This window comes from Stylophora pistillata, chromosome 1 (genome assembly GCF_964205215.1).
Source record: "Stylophora pistillata chromosome 1, jaStyPist1.2, whole genome shotgun sequence".
In the NCBI taxonomy this organism is placed as follows: domain Eukaryota; kingdom Metazoa; phylum Cnidaria; class Anthozoa; order Scleractinia; family Pocilloporidae; genus Stylophora; species Stylophora pistillata.
Genome location: NC_142519.1, coordinates 12571639 through 12585057, shown reverse-complemented (window position 1 = coordinate 12585057; position 13419 = coordinate 12571639). Strand labels below are relative to the sequence as shown.

Below are 13419 nucleotides of genomic sequence, written 5' to 3'. Positions count from 1 at the left end.
CGATCCTAATTATCCAATATCTCAATCAAGTGATACTCAATTTGTCCGCGCGCGATTTCTAGTTCCTGGGGTGACGTTGTTACTAATTTATTCCACATAAGAAGTTATCTAAAGTTTGAGCGTCTTATACGACCGATATTTCCTTTACCTTCCGTCTCGTAGATCGGAAAACAAATATCTGTTTTATTCGGTCTCTTATCTGATCCACTTCTCAAGAATCAAATAAAAATCGATCAGCTAGATCTATAGGCGTGTAAATGATATAGCATTTCTATTAATTAACAGCGTCATTGCATTTATTTTTAAACTGTTTTTTATTTAGGTTAACGTTCGAAATGTATTTCTGATTACATCTGGAAAATTAGTTGTAGGAACTAAATGTTTTTTTTTCCCGCGGCAACAATGAAACCTTGATAATTAACGATTACATTTGAACGCTTGGTTGGACGGTATTAAACATGACATGATCTTTTAATCATTGTTCAATCATGACTCCAAATGGTCAAGAGAGTATCGCGTCAGAGTTAATCAGATGAGCAGATCTTAACTGATGGGCAAAACACTGAGTAAAAGGAATTAACAAATCAAAAACCGAAATTAAAATTTGCCATATGCGGGAAATTAAGAAGCTAGTCGTCTTTTATTTACAAGAAAAGGGCAAGAAAGTTAAATTTCCTCTCTGTCCAAGCAAATCCCGTTTTAGTTAAAGCTTGAACAAAACGAGCTCGACTCCCCGCGGTTTCATTTTATAAGCTGCGTAAATTCGTGCCTTTTTTAGTTCTCCTTTTATTTTTATTCCCCAGCTGAGTACTTAATTATTTTTTCCACGATCAACACACACAACCCCTCTATCTTTTGATCGAAGCTCTTTGCTATTTAAGGATCTTGCTCCTAAGACCTTTTGAATCTAATATCTCGCTCATTTAGCGGATAAATTTTCTTGTACTTTCCCCGAACCTGAGGGAAAATCAATTAATTTAATTTGAAAACTAGCAGCTCCGCGTATATATTGACATAAAAATGTTTGACTTAAAGTTCCGGAGAAATCGGAAATCACGCTGAGTTTTTCTTACATTTTAGCCGCGAACCGGTTGCTTCTTATAAGTTGTTTACTTTTAGATGGTCTCATTAACTTTTTATTCTTCCTCTATTTCGTCTTCTTGTCGAATCAGGTCCTTGGAAAGCTATATGGCGATCTATAATTCTCTATGCCTCTATTTTCAGCTTTAGACTGGAATTTTATCTGCAGAATGACCCACCGAACAGGCATTTATTTTTAATATTTATCTTTCAGTGGCGTTTTTAAGGCTAGCGGAAGCAGGCCGCGAAGACTAATAAACGAAAAAAAAACAAACAAAAAAGGAAAAAAGAGAAATAAAAGAAGAACTGAGGAGTTTATTTTGCGGGCTAACTGTAGTGCCAAGAGTCCTAAAAGAAATCATAATGATAACGATAAACAGAATATGTTTGGAATTGTAACACGAAAGGGCTCGATACCTAGTTAAATTACGTTTACCTAATCGTACTTTATTGATGTAATTTTTGCAAAGAAATTTCATCATCACAACTGCAGGCAAAGTAAGGTAATAAATTGTTTGCCAATTGAAATGGGAAACCATAACTCAATCAATGTGTTATTTTACAAGACACAAACTAATGAAGAAAACTTGAATTTTTCAGAAGAAATTTTTAGGGTGAGTTAAAATTCAGTCAGATCGGGTTTCATCTTAGGACAACTCGTTTGTTTCCGTAGCATCGTATGTCCGCGTTTCACTTCCATTTTCAGTAATATTTATACAGTTGAATAAAGCTTTTGAGTAACTGCGAGGTAAATCGATCATCAAGTCATCTATAAGGTTTCCTCTTGAGCTAGCGAGCTTTTGAACAAAGGTAAACAAGTATTTTTCAAAGCCATTACTTCACGCTTCCTCTATACACAATCAAACGTAGAATTCATGGTTGACATTGTTTAATTTGACAGTTACTGGTGATAATAATAGGTAGAGGAAGACGGCAGTTCATTTATTATGTTTGTTTAGTGAGGTGAAGTCTCTCAAAAGCATTAAAACAACCCTAGGTTTTTTTTAATTGTAATTTTTTTACTTTTGAAATTTTTATTCCTATCATTCGGAAGTATGTTTAAAACGTTTGAGAATATAGGCAAAACTATTTTGGCTTTTAATGTTCCCCTCAAAACGACCAGGTAATTTTCTAGGGATTAAAATATTTAAACGCCCGCTTTATAGTTAGCTAGTGTTAAAACTACTTTGAATGGTGTCGGATATTTATTCGACATGACAAAATTAAAACCTTTCTTTCAACCATTCACTTCCCCTAAACTACGTATTTAATTAAACACATAAAGCAAGCCAGTTTTTATTGACTTCAGTGTTTTCTATGATTATTATGTGCAATTGAATTCTCTCTTGGAATTATAAACATAATTGTTTTTAACTGCCACGTCTAAAGATTTTGATATCACTAATTGACCGAAATTTGTCTTGAAAAAGGGTTTTAACGAGTGCCATTTTCTGCTTGAGTAGATCTGAGTAGTTGATGATGAGCTAAACCTCGTATTAGAGACATCGTACACGTTTCAACGCCGAGTGCAACTAGCATTTAAGCTTTTACACTTTTAATTTAAGACTGATTTCAACATTTGTAATCTTGAAAATAATTAAATACAAATCTAAATTTAAGCATATATGCATTTTTAGCTGTCAATCATGTAAATGGACATGTCTGTAAATGAAAACAACAAAATGTGTGATGTGCTGTAATTACACCCCTCCCAGCAGTCAGACTTTAAAGTGATCGCTACTCACAGCAAACACATTTCAAGTTGAGCTTGCACTTTGACGACACCAAGATCTTGAAACCTAAACCCACTAAGATGTTCTTCTCACAAGATCCTATGCTTTTGTACCCGCAGTCTCCGTACATGCAAACCGGGCCTGCCATTCCTCGCAGCCCTCCAAGCAGACCTTCGTTTTTGATCGATGATCTTCTCGTCAGGAGACAATCGCCTTATTTAGTGCCAAAACCACCGCAAGAACACGCACACGAACCTCAAGTCCCTTCCAGCAGCGGAAGCTCGTACAACTTTGGTATGCCAGCTCTATTCTCAAGAAGTCGCAAAGACCATTCTACAGTTTATCAAGGTATATATCCTTTCTTAGCTCTTTCATAACTCTTTTTCCACCACCGATTATAAACTTTGCATAAGGGCGTGACTGAATTTAACTTTTTCTTTCTGGGTTAAATTAACCGTTGTAAATTGAAAAAGCATACATAACGATTACCAGTTTCAACTGAGCTTTTAACTGAACTATATTTAAATATATTACCAACTTTGTGAGAAAATTGTTAACGGGGAGGAAATCAAAGAAATTTGAGCCGTTAATGAGTTGATACCGAGATTTTCGAACCTCAGAGCAAATACTTGACGAAGAAATTAGTTCACTAGTATGTCATTCTTAAACATGTTCACCATAACCACAGCGGTATAGCTTCTGATTTAAAAAGATTGGCAACAGCTTTTTTTTTTGGGGGTGTCGCATTTATACGTTTATCATCATATCACAAATATATAACATTTTTGTTCGTTTTTCTGTCTTATCATTTCAAAACAACGAATGATAGTACACAGCTGCTCAATTAATTTCAAATTTCTCAAGCGAAAACAAATTCGAATGTAGCTCTGATGCAGATATTTGCTGTGGATTTCTAAAATTAAACTTACGTTCCCGAAAAGGGAGCAAAGCCATGTTTGTCCATGTAAATTTTTCATGTTATCATTATTAATTTTCTATGCTAAGTGAGAAAAAAGGAAGGAAAGAGGAAGAAGAGAGGATCACCCCAGTTTGACTGCTCTTTACGCATTCAACATAATTCGATAAATCTTTCTTCTTCATTCTATTTCGAATTTTGTTTGAATCACGCCTAACAGTTCTGACATTTTTTTTACGTTTAGATCCAAGCCCAGAGGTCCTCAATTCACTCCCAGTTTATTTCCGTCTCAAGCCGACGATGAGAACACCGAGTGGCCGAAGATGCCGTAAATCGCGCACAGTATTTACCGATCTTCAGCTACGAATCCTAGAGAAAACTTTCTCGGAGCAGAAATACCTGGATACTTCGAGCCGCGCCAAACTTGCCCAAACGTTAGGTTTGAACGAGACACAAGTAAAAACGTGGTTCCAGAACAGAAGAATGAAATGGAAGAAGGATACCAAACAAAATAAACAAGCCGTCGGCATGGACGGAGATAGCGCGCATTCTCAACGAAAAAATGAGAACGAGAAAGGGGGAGACGAAATCAGAGAAGTTTCGAGCGAAAAAGCGTCGGTGAGGCGAGAGGTTGACTCCTAGATGTTCCAAAACAGCATCCTAGCTGGATGTACTATGGCTATTGTTTCAGTTTGAAGAGAATTAAGGACAAACTTCAAAAGCTCTTTATAAAGCTGTATCGCCCACTTAACGCACTTTTGATCAGATGTACATAAAAAATACTGTAAAACGTGCTCTATGGATTTTAATGATTGTTATCCATAACTCAGTTGATATTATTATAATTATTAACTATCGTTACTTCGTACTATGGTGTAAATTTATTATCAGACTTAAATTCTGAAGGTCATGATTGAAAGGAATCGTTTTTTTTACAATATCTTTAGGGGTTAATTTTCTCAAATACTATGCTAAAATGGATTCGGCATCAGTGCATCACATTGGTCTAAGATTTCATCAAAAGTAACAAAGTTTGCTCGACTATTTGGCTCGTCTTGAATAATTTCGAAACGAAAAACCAAGAAATCTAAACGAAATTTAGCGGTCAGGACGTTTTGTTAATTAGTCTTTTACCTAACGGGACGATTACTTTTTGTAGTACAGGTGGGGGTTGAGGGGGAACTACCTGCACTTCATAGGGTGGACTTGACTCAAAGGATCTAGTTTTAGTGCCAATTGAATTGGTCTGAAAACGGGTACATACGTTTCAGTTATGGAAGTTATAGGTCTGATATAGATTTCGAGGGAACTACGAGTGCGTGTCATCGTACTTGTCGATTCAGATTTCAAAGACTAGCCCTGGGAACGGGTACGAATAATGCCATCCTATGATCTGAAAGAGGCTCAGGATTAAAAGAACCAGGCGGCACACCCTACTACGCATTCCCACAATATAAATGAGAAATTCATACCAAATTAGCGTTCGAATTCTGTGTAAAGAGATTGGTGCAGTGCATTGAATTTTATATTCAGCTTCAAGACGACCAGAAACTTAATCAGAAACTTCTTAAAGAGACGATTAATCAGGCGATAAGGAAGCTTTCAAATAGGTTAACAAGGGTGTAAAATACCTGGATCAATACAACGTTACTTTTAGCTCAGAAAAGTTATCACTACTCTAGCTGTCGTTTGTAAGCCAAGAGGGTACCTACATACACAGCAAACCTTTATACAACGTTACTTTTAGCTCAGAAAAGTTATCACTACTCTAGCTGTCGTTTTTAAGCCAAGAGGGTACCTACATACACAGCAAACCTTTACTTATTTCCCTACTCCATGGCCATTTCCCATCGCGTTTGTTTGCTCTAATCCAATCAGAGTTTAAAGATTTATGATTCACCCATTTGTGCGTGCAGAGTTTACAATATGAGTACGAAAAGGGCTCTGCTAGTCTTCCAGATCGCAATTAGTCTATAAAATGAATTCTATACCCTTGAAAGATTGACTTGACTTACTTAGAATATTGTACTCGCCAACACTTCATTATGTAATTAAGTTTCTCTCTCATTCTCCGACCAGTGCGCGCTTTCGTTTGCCGTTGAATAATTTACATCTGCTCCAAACCCTTATTTTAAAACGCTCCTGATATTTGATAAACTTTACAAGTTCTTCGATACCCAAGACTGTGATTGACTTACTCTCCTAGGGCAACAAACTACTCCTTTGTTGAAAAAAGCCTGTACACTTTCTGCAGAAACACCCCACTGAATCAGTCGACAGCTCTATAGAAGGCGCTGAAAGACATCAAGTCATCCATCTTAAATATAATTTTTAAAAAGGTTAAAAACTGTCTCTTTTGAGAAATACAATAATGAAGCGAAACTTAAATTTGCAATCAACATACTTAGAGATAATTAGGTTGAATGATCATTTTGTTGACCAGGGTGGGGGGGGGGGGGAAGAGGGGGAAGGGGGGAAGATTTCTATTTGGTTACCCTCAAATTTCTGCTCATCCACTCAAAATCTTTGGTTTCCTAATTTTGATAATGATAGATAATGATAGATAATGATAGAGGTGACTGATCGAGGATTTGGTGGGTGCCATTTGTCATCGTCAAACACATAGCTACGTAGTATGTTAAAATACCTATCTTTACTACCTGTGAATTTTGTTTTCGTGCACTGTTAAGTGCCACTCCCGCTAAAAGCGGTCCACTCGACTTCCCGTCAAAAAAAAAAAATTTCCTTAATTTTTTTTCCTATGAAAAGGGTTTAGGACACATATTTCAAAAATAGTTTGGTTGTTTTCCAATTCTCTTTTTTTGCCTCGCCACAAGCGAAAATTGACTTTTGGCTAGACCACCAGTGTAGACAACGATCGAAAGTGTAAATTTCACAGCTTTTGTCGAGCGCGCTGCGACTGCAACAGTGTAGCTCACGGAATTTTCTCTTGCTTCAAGTTACAAGCTATATTCTGTCAGTTCACAGACAAAATATGGAAACTTCCCTTGAAATCCTATTCACACTAGAGTGATCAGAAGAGACCCTTCCTTTCGACCTTAATTTGCATATAAAAAATTAACCAATTTAAAACAAAGAATTCTCAAAATGCAGGCGCAAATCGGGCTAAAAAGACATATCGGAGGATAGTTTATACACCAAGGAGATTACCGATTACCTCAATCCCGCGGGTATCTCTCTAGCTTTCATCCACCATCATCTTGAAAACAACGCAAATCAATGCCTTTATTTAATCGTGCACGTGTCAAAGCTCATTTGCATTACTCTGAAAATGACCCATGACATGTCTTTCACCGTTCAAACTTTATTTGTTTATCATCAACGTAAAGTGTTTTAGGTTTTTCTTACAAATGGATGGAAAATAAATTGCGAGTCATCCTAAAACGTTGCATAAACATAATCAGTCGTAACGCTTGCATGACAAAGTAAACAAAGGCGATTGGAAGGCGCTTCCTCTATAATTTTCCTTGAATCAGGTCAATAGCCACGTACAGAGTGGAGAAGATAAAACTTAAAGAGTCCAATTTGGCATTCTGGTCACTGCAGACATACTGTGCAGCTTGAAAAGGACACACAAACACATGTACGTTACGGTGTTATTTACAAAACAACCTTCTGCACGAATTCTTGCAGTTTCTACCGAGGTTTAGCACACGGAATGCAATCAACGGGCCCTCCTTTCTGAACATTTGCTGCCATCATTAGAGATTTTATGTTGTTACAGTCCTCGACGTTCTTGTGTGACAAATTTAACCTTTTCCTGCCACTATCAAAACCAGCCAAGCAAATATGTATTGTACTGCGTGATTATGCTAATTAATTGACATGTCATGTGATGCAAATGTTGGTAATTACTAATTTATTACCTTTGGTAATTAATAAGTATAAAGTCACGGTATATGAGCCTAAAGATTATTTCGTACACGGCCTCTTTTCGCTTATTAATTATTAACAGCCTCTTTTTCATATTTCATTAGCTTCTTTTGTTCGTCCACCAGCATTTGTTCCTTTTACCATTGTTACCTGTGTCTCTAGAGATTGGTTGCAAACCACCTATAACTGAAGATCCTCTCCTCTCCGCCAAGCAAACACGTGGGTGACAGACTTACCGTAAATGCTCGAGTTAGCGCCCGGGGCGCTTATTTAATTTTCTAAGGCGAGAGGGGGGCGCTAATTCGAAGGGGGGCGCTTATTTGAAGCTGGGCGCTTATTTCGTTTATGAATTTTTAGCCTCAAAATGATACTATCTTTATATCTATTTAAAACCAAACTGCAACATAAAAATTCAAAAACCTTATAGAAAACTACTTTAACAATGTCACATTTCATTGAAAGAACCGTATACGTCTGGTATATCGTACCGAGTACCGAAATTAATTTTTTCTTGGGGGAGGGGGGGGCGCTTATTTGAAGGGGGGCGCTTAGTACAAATTTTGAGCCTTAGGAGGGGCGCTAATTCGAAGCGGAGCGCTTATTTGAGGCTGGGCGCTAATTCGAGCATTTATGGTATCTAAAGCGAGAGGGGTGGATCGAGGTATGCTAGAACCTTCACCCCCTCAAAAATATTGAACAGGGGGGTGAAGGTTGACGTCACCCAATATACCAGGCCGAATTTGCTTCGAAGGAAAAGATTAAGCTTGTCCCTCAAGAATTTTGTGGACTGTAAAAACATAAAATCTCTAATGATGGCAGCAAATGTTAGGAAAGGAGGGCCTGTTGATTGCATTCCGTGCGCTAAACCTCGGTAGAAGCTGCAAGAATTCTTGCGGAAGGTTGTTTTGTAAATAACACCGTAACGTACATGTATTTTAACTTGTTTGTGTGTCCTTTTAAACAACACAGTATGTCTGCGATGACCAGAATGCCAAATTGGATTCTTTAAATTTGATCTCTGTACGTGGCTATTGACCTGATTCAGGGAAAATCATCGAGGAAGCGCCTTCCGATCGGATGTTACGAAAACTAAGACCTAAGACCTAAGACCCCGAAAACTAAGACCCCCCGTCTTTTCATTGATTTTCACTTTTCCGGTGGGTCTTAGTTTTCGTAATTACGAAAGGTCATTACGAAAACTAAGACCCCATATTATTTTTCTTGTTTATCAAATTGTATCTCATTTATCACTTTCACGGATTTATTACGAATCAACTTAACGGCCTGCTCCCAGTTGGCTTGTTAGCTCAATTGGTAGAGCGCTGCACTAGTATCGCAGAGGTCAGTGGTTCGAGTCCCGTACAGGCCTGATTTTTTTCAGGTCTGATTTTCGCTATTGCTTAAATAGCGCTATCTGCTGCGAGGATCGTGCATCATATTTATCAAATATTGATTGACACTTTTGAGCAACAATTTTGTCTGTGGGACGTCTGTAGTAAGGAGTACCATCTAAAAAAGAAAAGAGAATCGAAGCGTTTAGTTTACTGCGAGAAACACTGCCAGGTATCTCGTTAGCTGAGATTAAGAGCAAGATAACTTCTCTGAGAAATCAATTTAGCCGTCACGCATACGTCACGCATGGATTCACGAAAATGTTGCGTGCTGTTGGATATCGTTTGGCCACCCTCTTCCATGATAACATGTTGGGCGACCCAACAATGTTGCGTCTTGTTGCGTGGCGCAACATTTCTCGTTTGGCCGGGGCTTAAGATCCCACGTACACCCAAATATTGAAATGTAATAAAAACGTTTTCTGTTTTACAAGTAACGACACTACTTATAAAGTGGGCAAACCCTGATCAAGTCTGAACTGTTCCATTTAAAAATTTCCTCAAGTTCCATTATTTTTGCATCTTGTAGAACGATTCAAAACAATTGCAAAACAATTCTAAAAATACTTCAGTGTGTGGGTGGAAATTTAAGAATCGCCCGTCGCGCGAGAAAATACTTCGAAACGCAAGGAAAGGTTCTAGAAAATCCCACTTAATCTTAAAGCAACCAGGTTCTTCTATCCAACTGGAAAAGCAACAAATCAAGATGATGTACAAACTCTCCCACTCACCTTCAAAAAATTGATTGTAACCTATAGAAAATTGTAGAACGATTCAAAACAATTGCAAAACAATTCTAAAAATACCTCAGTGTGTGGGTGGAAATTTAAGAATCGCCCGTCGCGCGAGAAAATACTTCGAAACGCAAGGAAAGGTTATAGAAAATCCCACTTAATCTTAAAGCAACCAAGGTTCTTCTATCCAACCGCAAAAGCAACAAATCAAGATGATGTATAAACTCTCCCACTCACCTTAAAAAAATTGATAAATACGAAAAATGAGATGGGGTCTTTTCTTAATGAGGTTTCGTAATTACGAAAACTAAGACTCACCGGAGAAGTCATGAATCATTGAAAAGACGGAGTGTTAATTGCTGTCTATTATTCGCTTCAACATATTCTATTTATTAAAAAATTGAAAAACAAGAAAAATAATATGGGATGTTAGTTTTCGTAATGAGCTTTCGTAATTACGAGAACTAAGAACCACCGGAAAAGTGAAAATCAATGAAAAGACGGGGGGGGGGTGTCTTAGTTTTCGGGGTCTTAGGTCTTAGTTTTTGGGGTCTTAGTTTTCGTAACAACCCCTTCCCATCATATCTTTGTTTACTTTGTCATGCAAGCTTTACGACTGATCATGTTTATGCAACGTTTTAGGATGACTCGAATTTCTTTTCCATCTAATGGTTATGAAAACCTAAAATACTCTACGTAGAAGACAAACAAGCGAAGTTTAAGGTCAAAGACATATCTCGGTCATTTTTCAGAATTATGCAAATGAGCTTTGACACGTGCGCGTTTAAGTAAAGACATTGATTTGCGTTGTTTTCAAGATGATGGTGGATGAAAGCTGGAGAGTACCCGCGGGTTTGAGGCAATCGGTAACCTCCTTAGTGTATAAGCTATCCTCCGATATGTTTTTTTAGCCCGATTTACGCCTGCATTTTGAGAATACCAACATTGAAAGGGAAATGTGCAAGAAAAACCAGATGCACAAAAGAGCTTTTCGCTCTAAAAACAAACAGCATTGGGAAGCCTTTAAGCGTCAACGGAATTTGGTTTCTTAGCTCATCAAAGAATCTCACAACAATTATCTAAATGATGTTATTGGCAACAGTTTGTCTGAAAACCCCAGAAAGTTCTTTTCCTATGTGAGGAATAGCAAGTCAGAGAATATTGGTATCCCTGTGACCCCTAAAGAATGATAGTTCATCAATATCTGTATCAGACAAAGACAAAGCTGCATCTCTCAATGCTTACTTTTATTCTGTTTTCACCCAAGAGCAGCTGCTGACACCTAATATTGGAACATCGCCATTCTCTTCCATTCCAAACTTACATATCTCATCAGATGGTGTTCGTAAGCAATTATCTCAATTGAATCCCAGGAAGGCATGTGGACCGGATGAAATTCCAGCAAAAGTACTAAAGGAACTTTCTGAATCAATATCTCACTGGCTAGCGTTTATTTTTCAGTAGTCACATGAATGCAATGAAATTCCATCTGATTGGACAAATGCCTTGGTGACAGCAATTTTTAAGGAGGGTAATAAATCAGAACCTGCCAACTACCGCCCCATTTCATTAACTTCAATCTGTTGCAAGATAATGGAACACATTATTTTCAGTCACATGGCGAAACATCTGTCCTCACATAATATCCTCATCAACCATCAACATGGTTTTAGGGAAAAATTTTCCGGTGAAACTCAACTGATTTCTGCAATACACGACTGGGCCAAAGGTATAAACTTCCGTAGCCAAATAGATGTGTTGCTATTAAACTTCTCAAAGGCATTTGACACTGTTCTTCATGAAAGATTACTTAGAAAGGTTGATTACTACGGAATCAGGGGTAACATGTTTAATTGGATTAGGACCTTTTTGTCAAACCGCAAGCAAAGTGTCTCAGTTAATGGTACTCACTCTTCGTCAAGACCTGTTGTGTCTGGAGTGCCTCAAGGCTCTGTGTTGGGTCCAGCACTATTTCTGTTGTTCATAAATGACATATCAAACTCAATCCAATCTAAGCTTCGGCTATTTGCAGACGATTGTGTTCTTTACAGAGAGGTAGCCCCACACCAGGACTGTCTTACTCTACAACAAGACCTTGATCTTCTGTACCAATGGTCGAGGACCTTGCAGCTCTGTTTCAATGTGTCCAAATGTTACCACCTCGGAATAACTCGAAATAAAATACCAGTTACTTCACTTACTCTATGAACAGTAAAATCATATCACAAGTCCCTTCCACAACTTACCTGGGAGTAACAATCACTGATAACTTGTCTTGGAATCAACACTGCGATATTATCTGCGACAAGGCAAACTCTACCCTTGGCCTTCTTAAACGAATCCTTTCCGGTTGTTCTTCCCAGGTAAAGAATACTGCATATTGCTCGCTTGTTCGTCCTAAATTAGAATATGCGAGTAGCGCGTGGAATCCATATAAACAGTGCAATGTAAAGGTAAAGAATACTGCATATTGCTCGCTTGTTCGTCCTAAATTAGAATACCCGAGTAGCGCGTGGAATCCATATAAACAGTGCAATGTAAAGGTAAAGAATACTGCATATTGCTCGCTTGTTCGTCCTAAATTAGAATACCCGAGTAGCGCGTGGAATCCATATAAACAGTGCAATGTAAAGGTAAAGAATACTGCATATTGCTCGCTTGTTCGTCCTAAATTGGAATATGCGAGTAGCGCGTGGAATCCATATAAACAGTGCAATGTAAAGGTAAAGAATACTACATATTGCTCGCTTGTTCGTCCTAAATTGGAATATGCGAGTAGCGCGTGGAATCCATATAAACAGTGCAATGTAAAGGTAAAGAATACTGCATATTGCTCGCTTGTTCGTCCTAAATTGGAATATGCGAGTAGCGCGTGGAATCCATATAAACAGTGCAATGTAAAGGTAAAGAATACTGCATATTGCTCGCTTGTTCGTCCTAAATTAGAATACCCGAGTAGCGCGTGGAATCCATATAAACAGTGCAATGTAAAGGTAAAGAATACTGCATATTGCTCGCTTGTTCGTCCTAAATTAGAATATGCGAGTAGCGCGTGGAATCCATATAAACAGTGCAATGTAAAGGTAAAGAATACTGCATATTGCTCGCTTGTTCGTCCTAAATTAGGATATCCGAGTAGTGCGTGGAATCCATATAAACAGTGCAATGTCAATAAGATAGAGATGGTCCAACGACGTGCCGCAACGTTTGTCAATAATGATTACTCTCGTCACAGTAGTGTCTCTCAGATGATTAAATCACTAGGATGGGATTCTTTGGAACGTTGAAGACTGATAAATCAAACCTGCATGTTCTACAAAATCTATAGGGGCCTTGTTGGGATCTCGCTACCATCCGAGATAATGCAAGTTACCAGACCATCAAGGTACCTAAATTGTGTACCATTCCAACAGCTTTGCACCCTGAATGACACATACAAATATTCATTCTACCCCAAAACTATCAGAACTTGGAACAATATGAACTTACCTCAAATCCCTAACTCTCTAGACGATTTCAAGGCCAATGTGTCCTTATATATTTAAAGACAATAGAGCTTTTATTTATGCGGTGTATATTAATTTTCATTATTTATTTTAGAAATATTATTGTTTTATAATCAATGTTATTATTTATGTTATTGTCATCACTATTTTAAAACTTTTAAATAT

The 13419-nt window shown here is 37.8% G+C and overlaps 1 protein-coding gene across 1 annotated transcript; it reads left to right on the top strand.

Annotated features, from left to right (window-relative positions):
- The first annotated feature begins 989 nt into the window (after positions 1–989).
- LOC111323821 (brain-specific homeobox protein homolog) lies at positions 990–5308 on the top strand. Its single transcript, XM_022927256.2, has 2 exons — positions 990–3161; positions 3974–5308. The coding sequence occupies exons 1-2, from the start codon at positions 2894–2896 to the stop codon at positions 4369–4371; spliced, it is 666 nt and encodes a 221-aa protein (XP_022782991.2). The 5' UTR covers positions 990–2893; the 3' UTR covers positions 4372–5308.
- The last annotated feature ends 8111 nt before the right edge of the window (positions 5309–13419 follow it).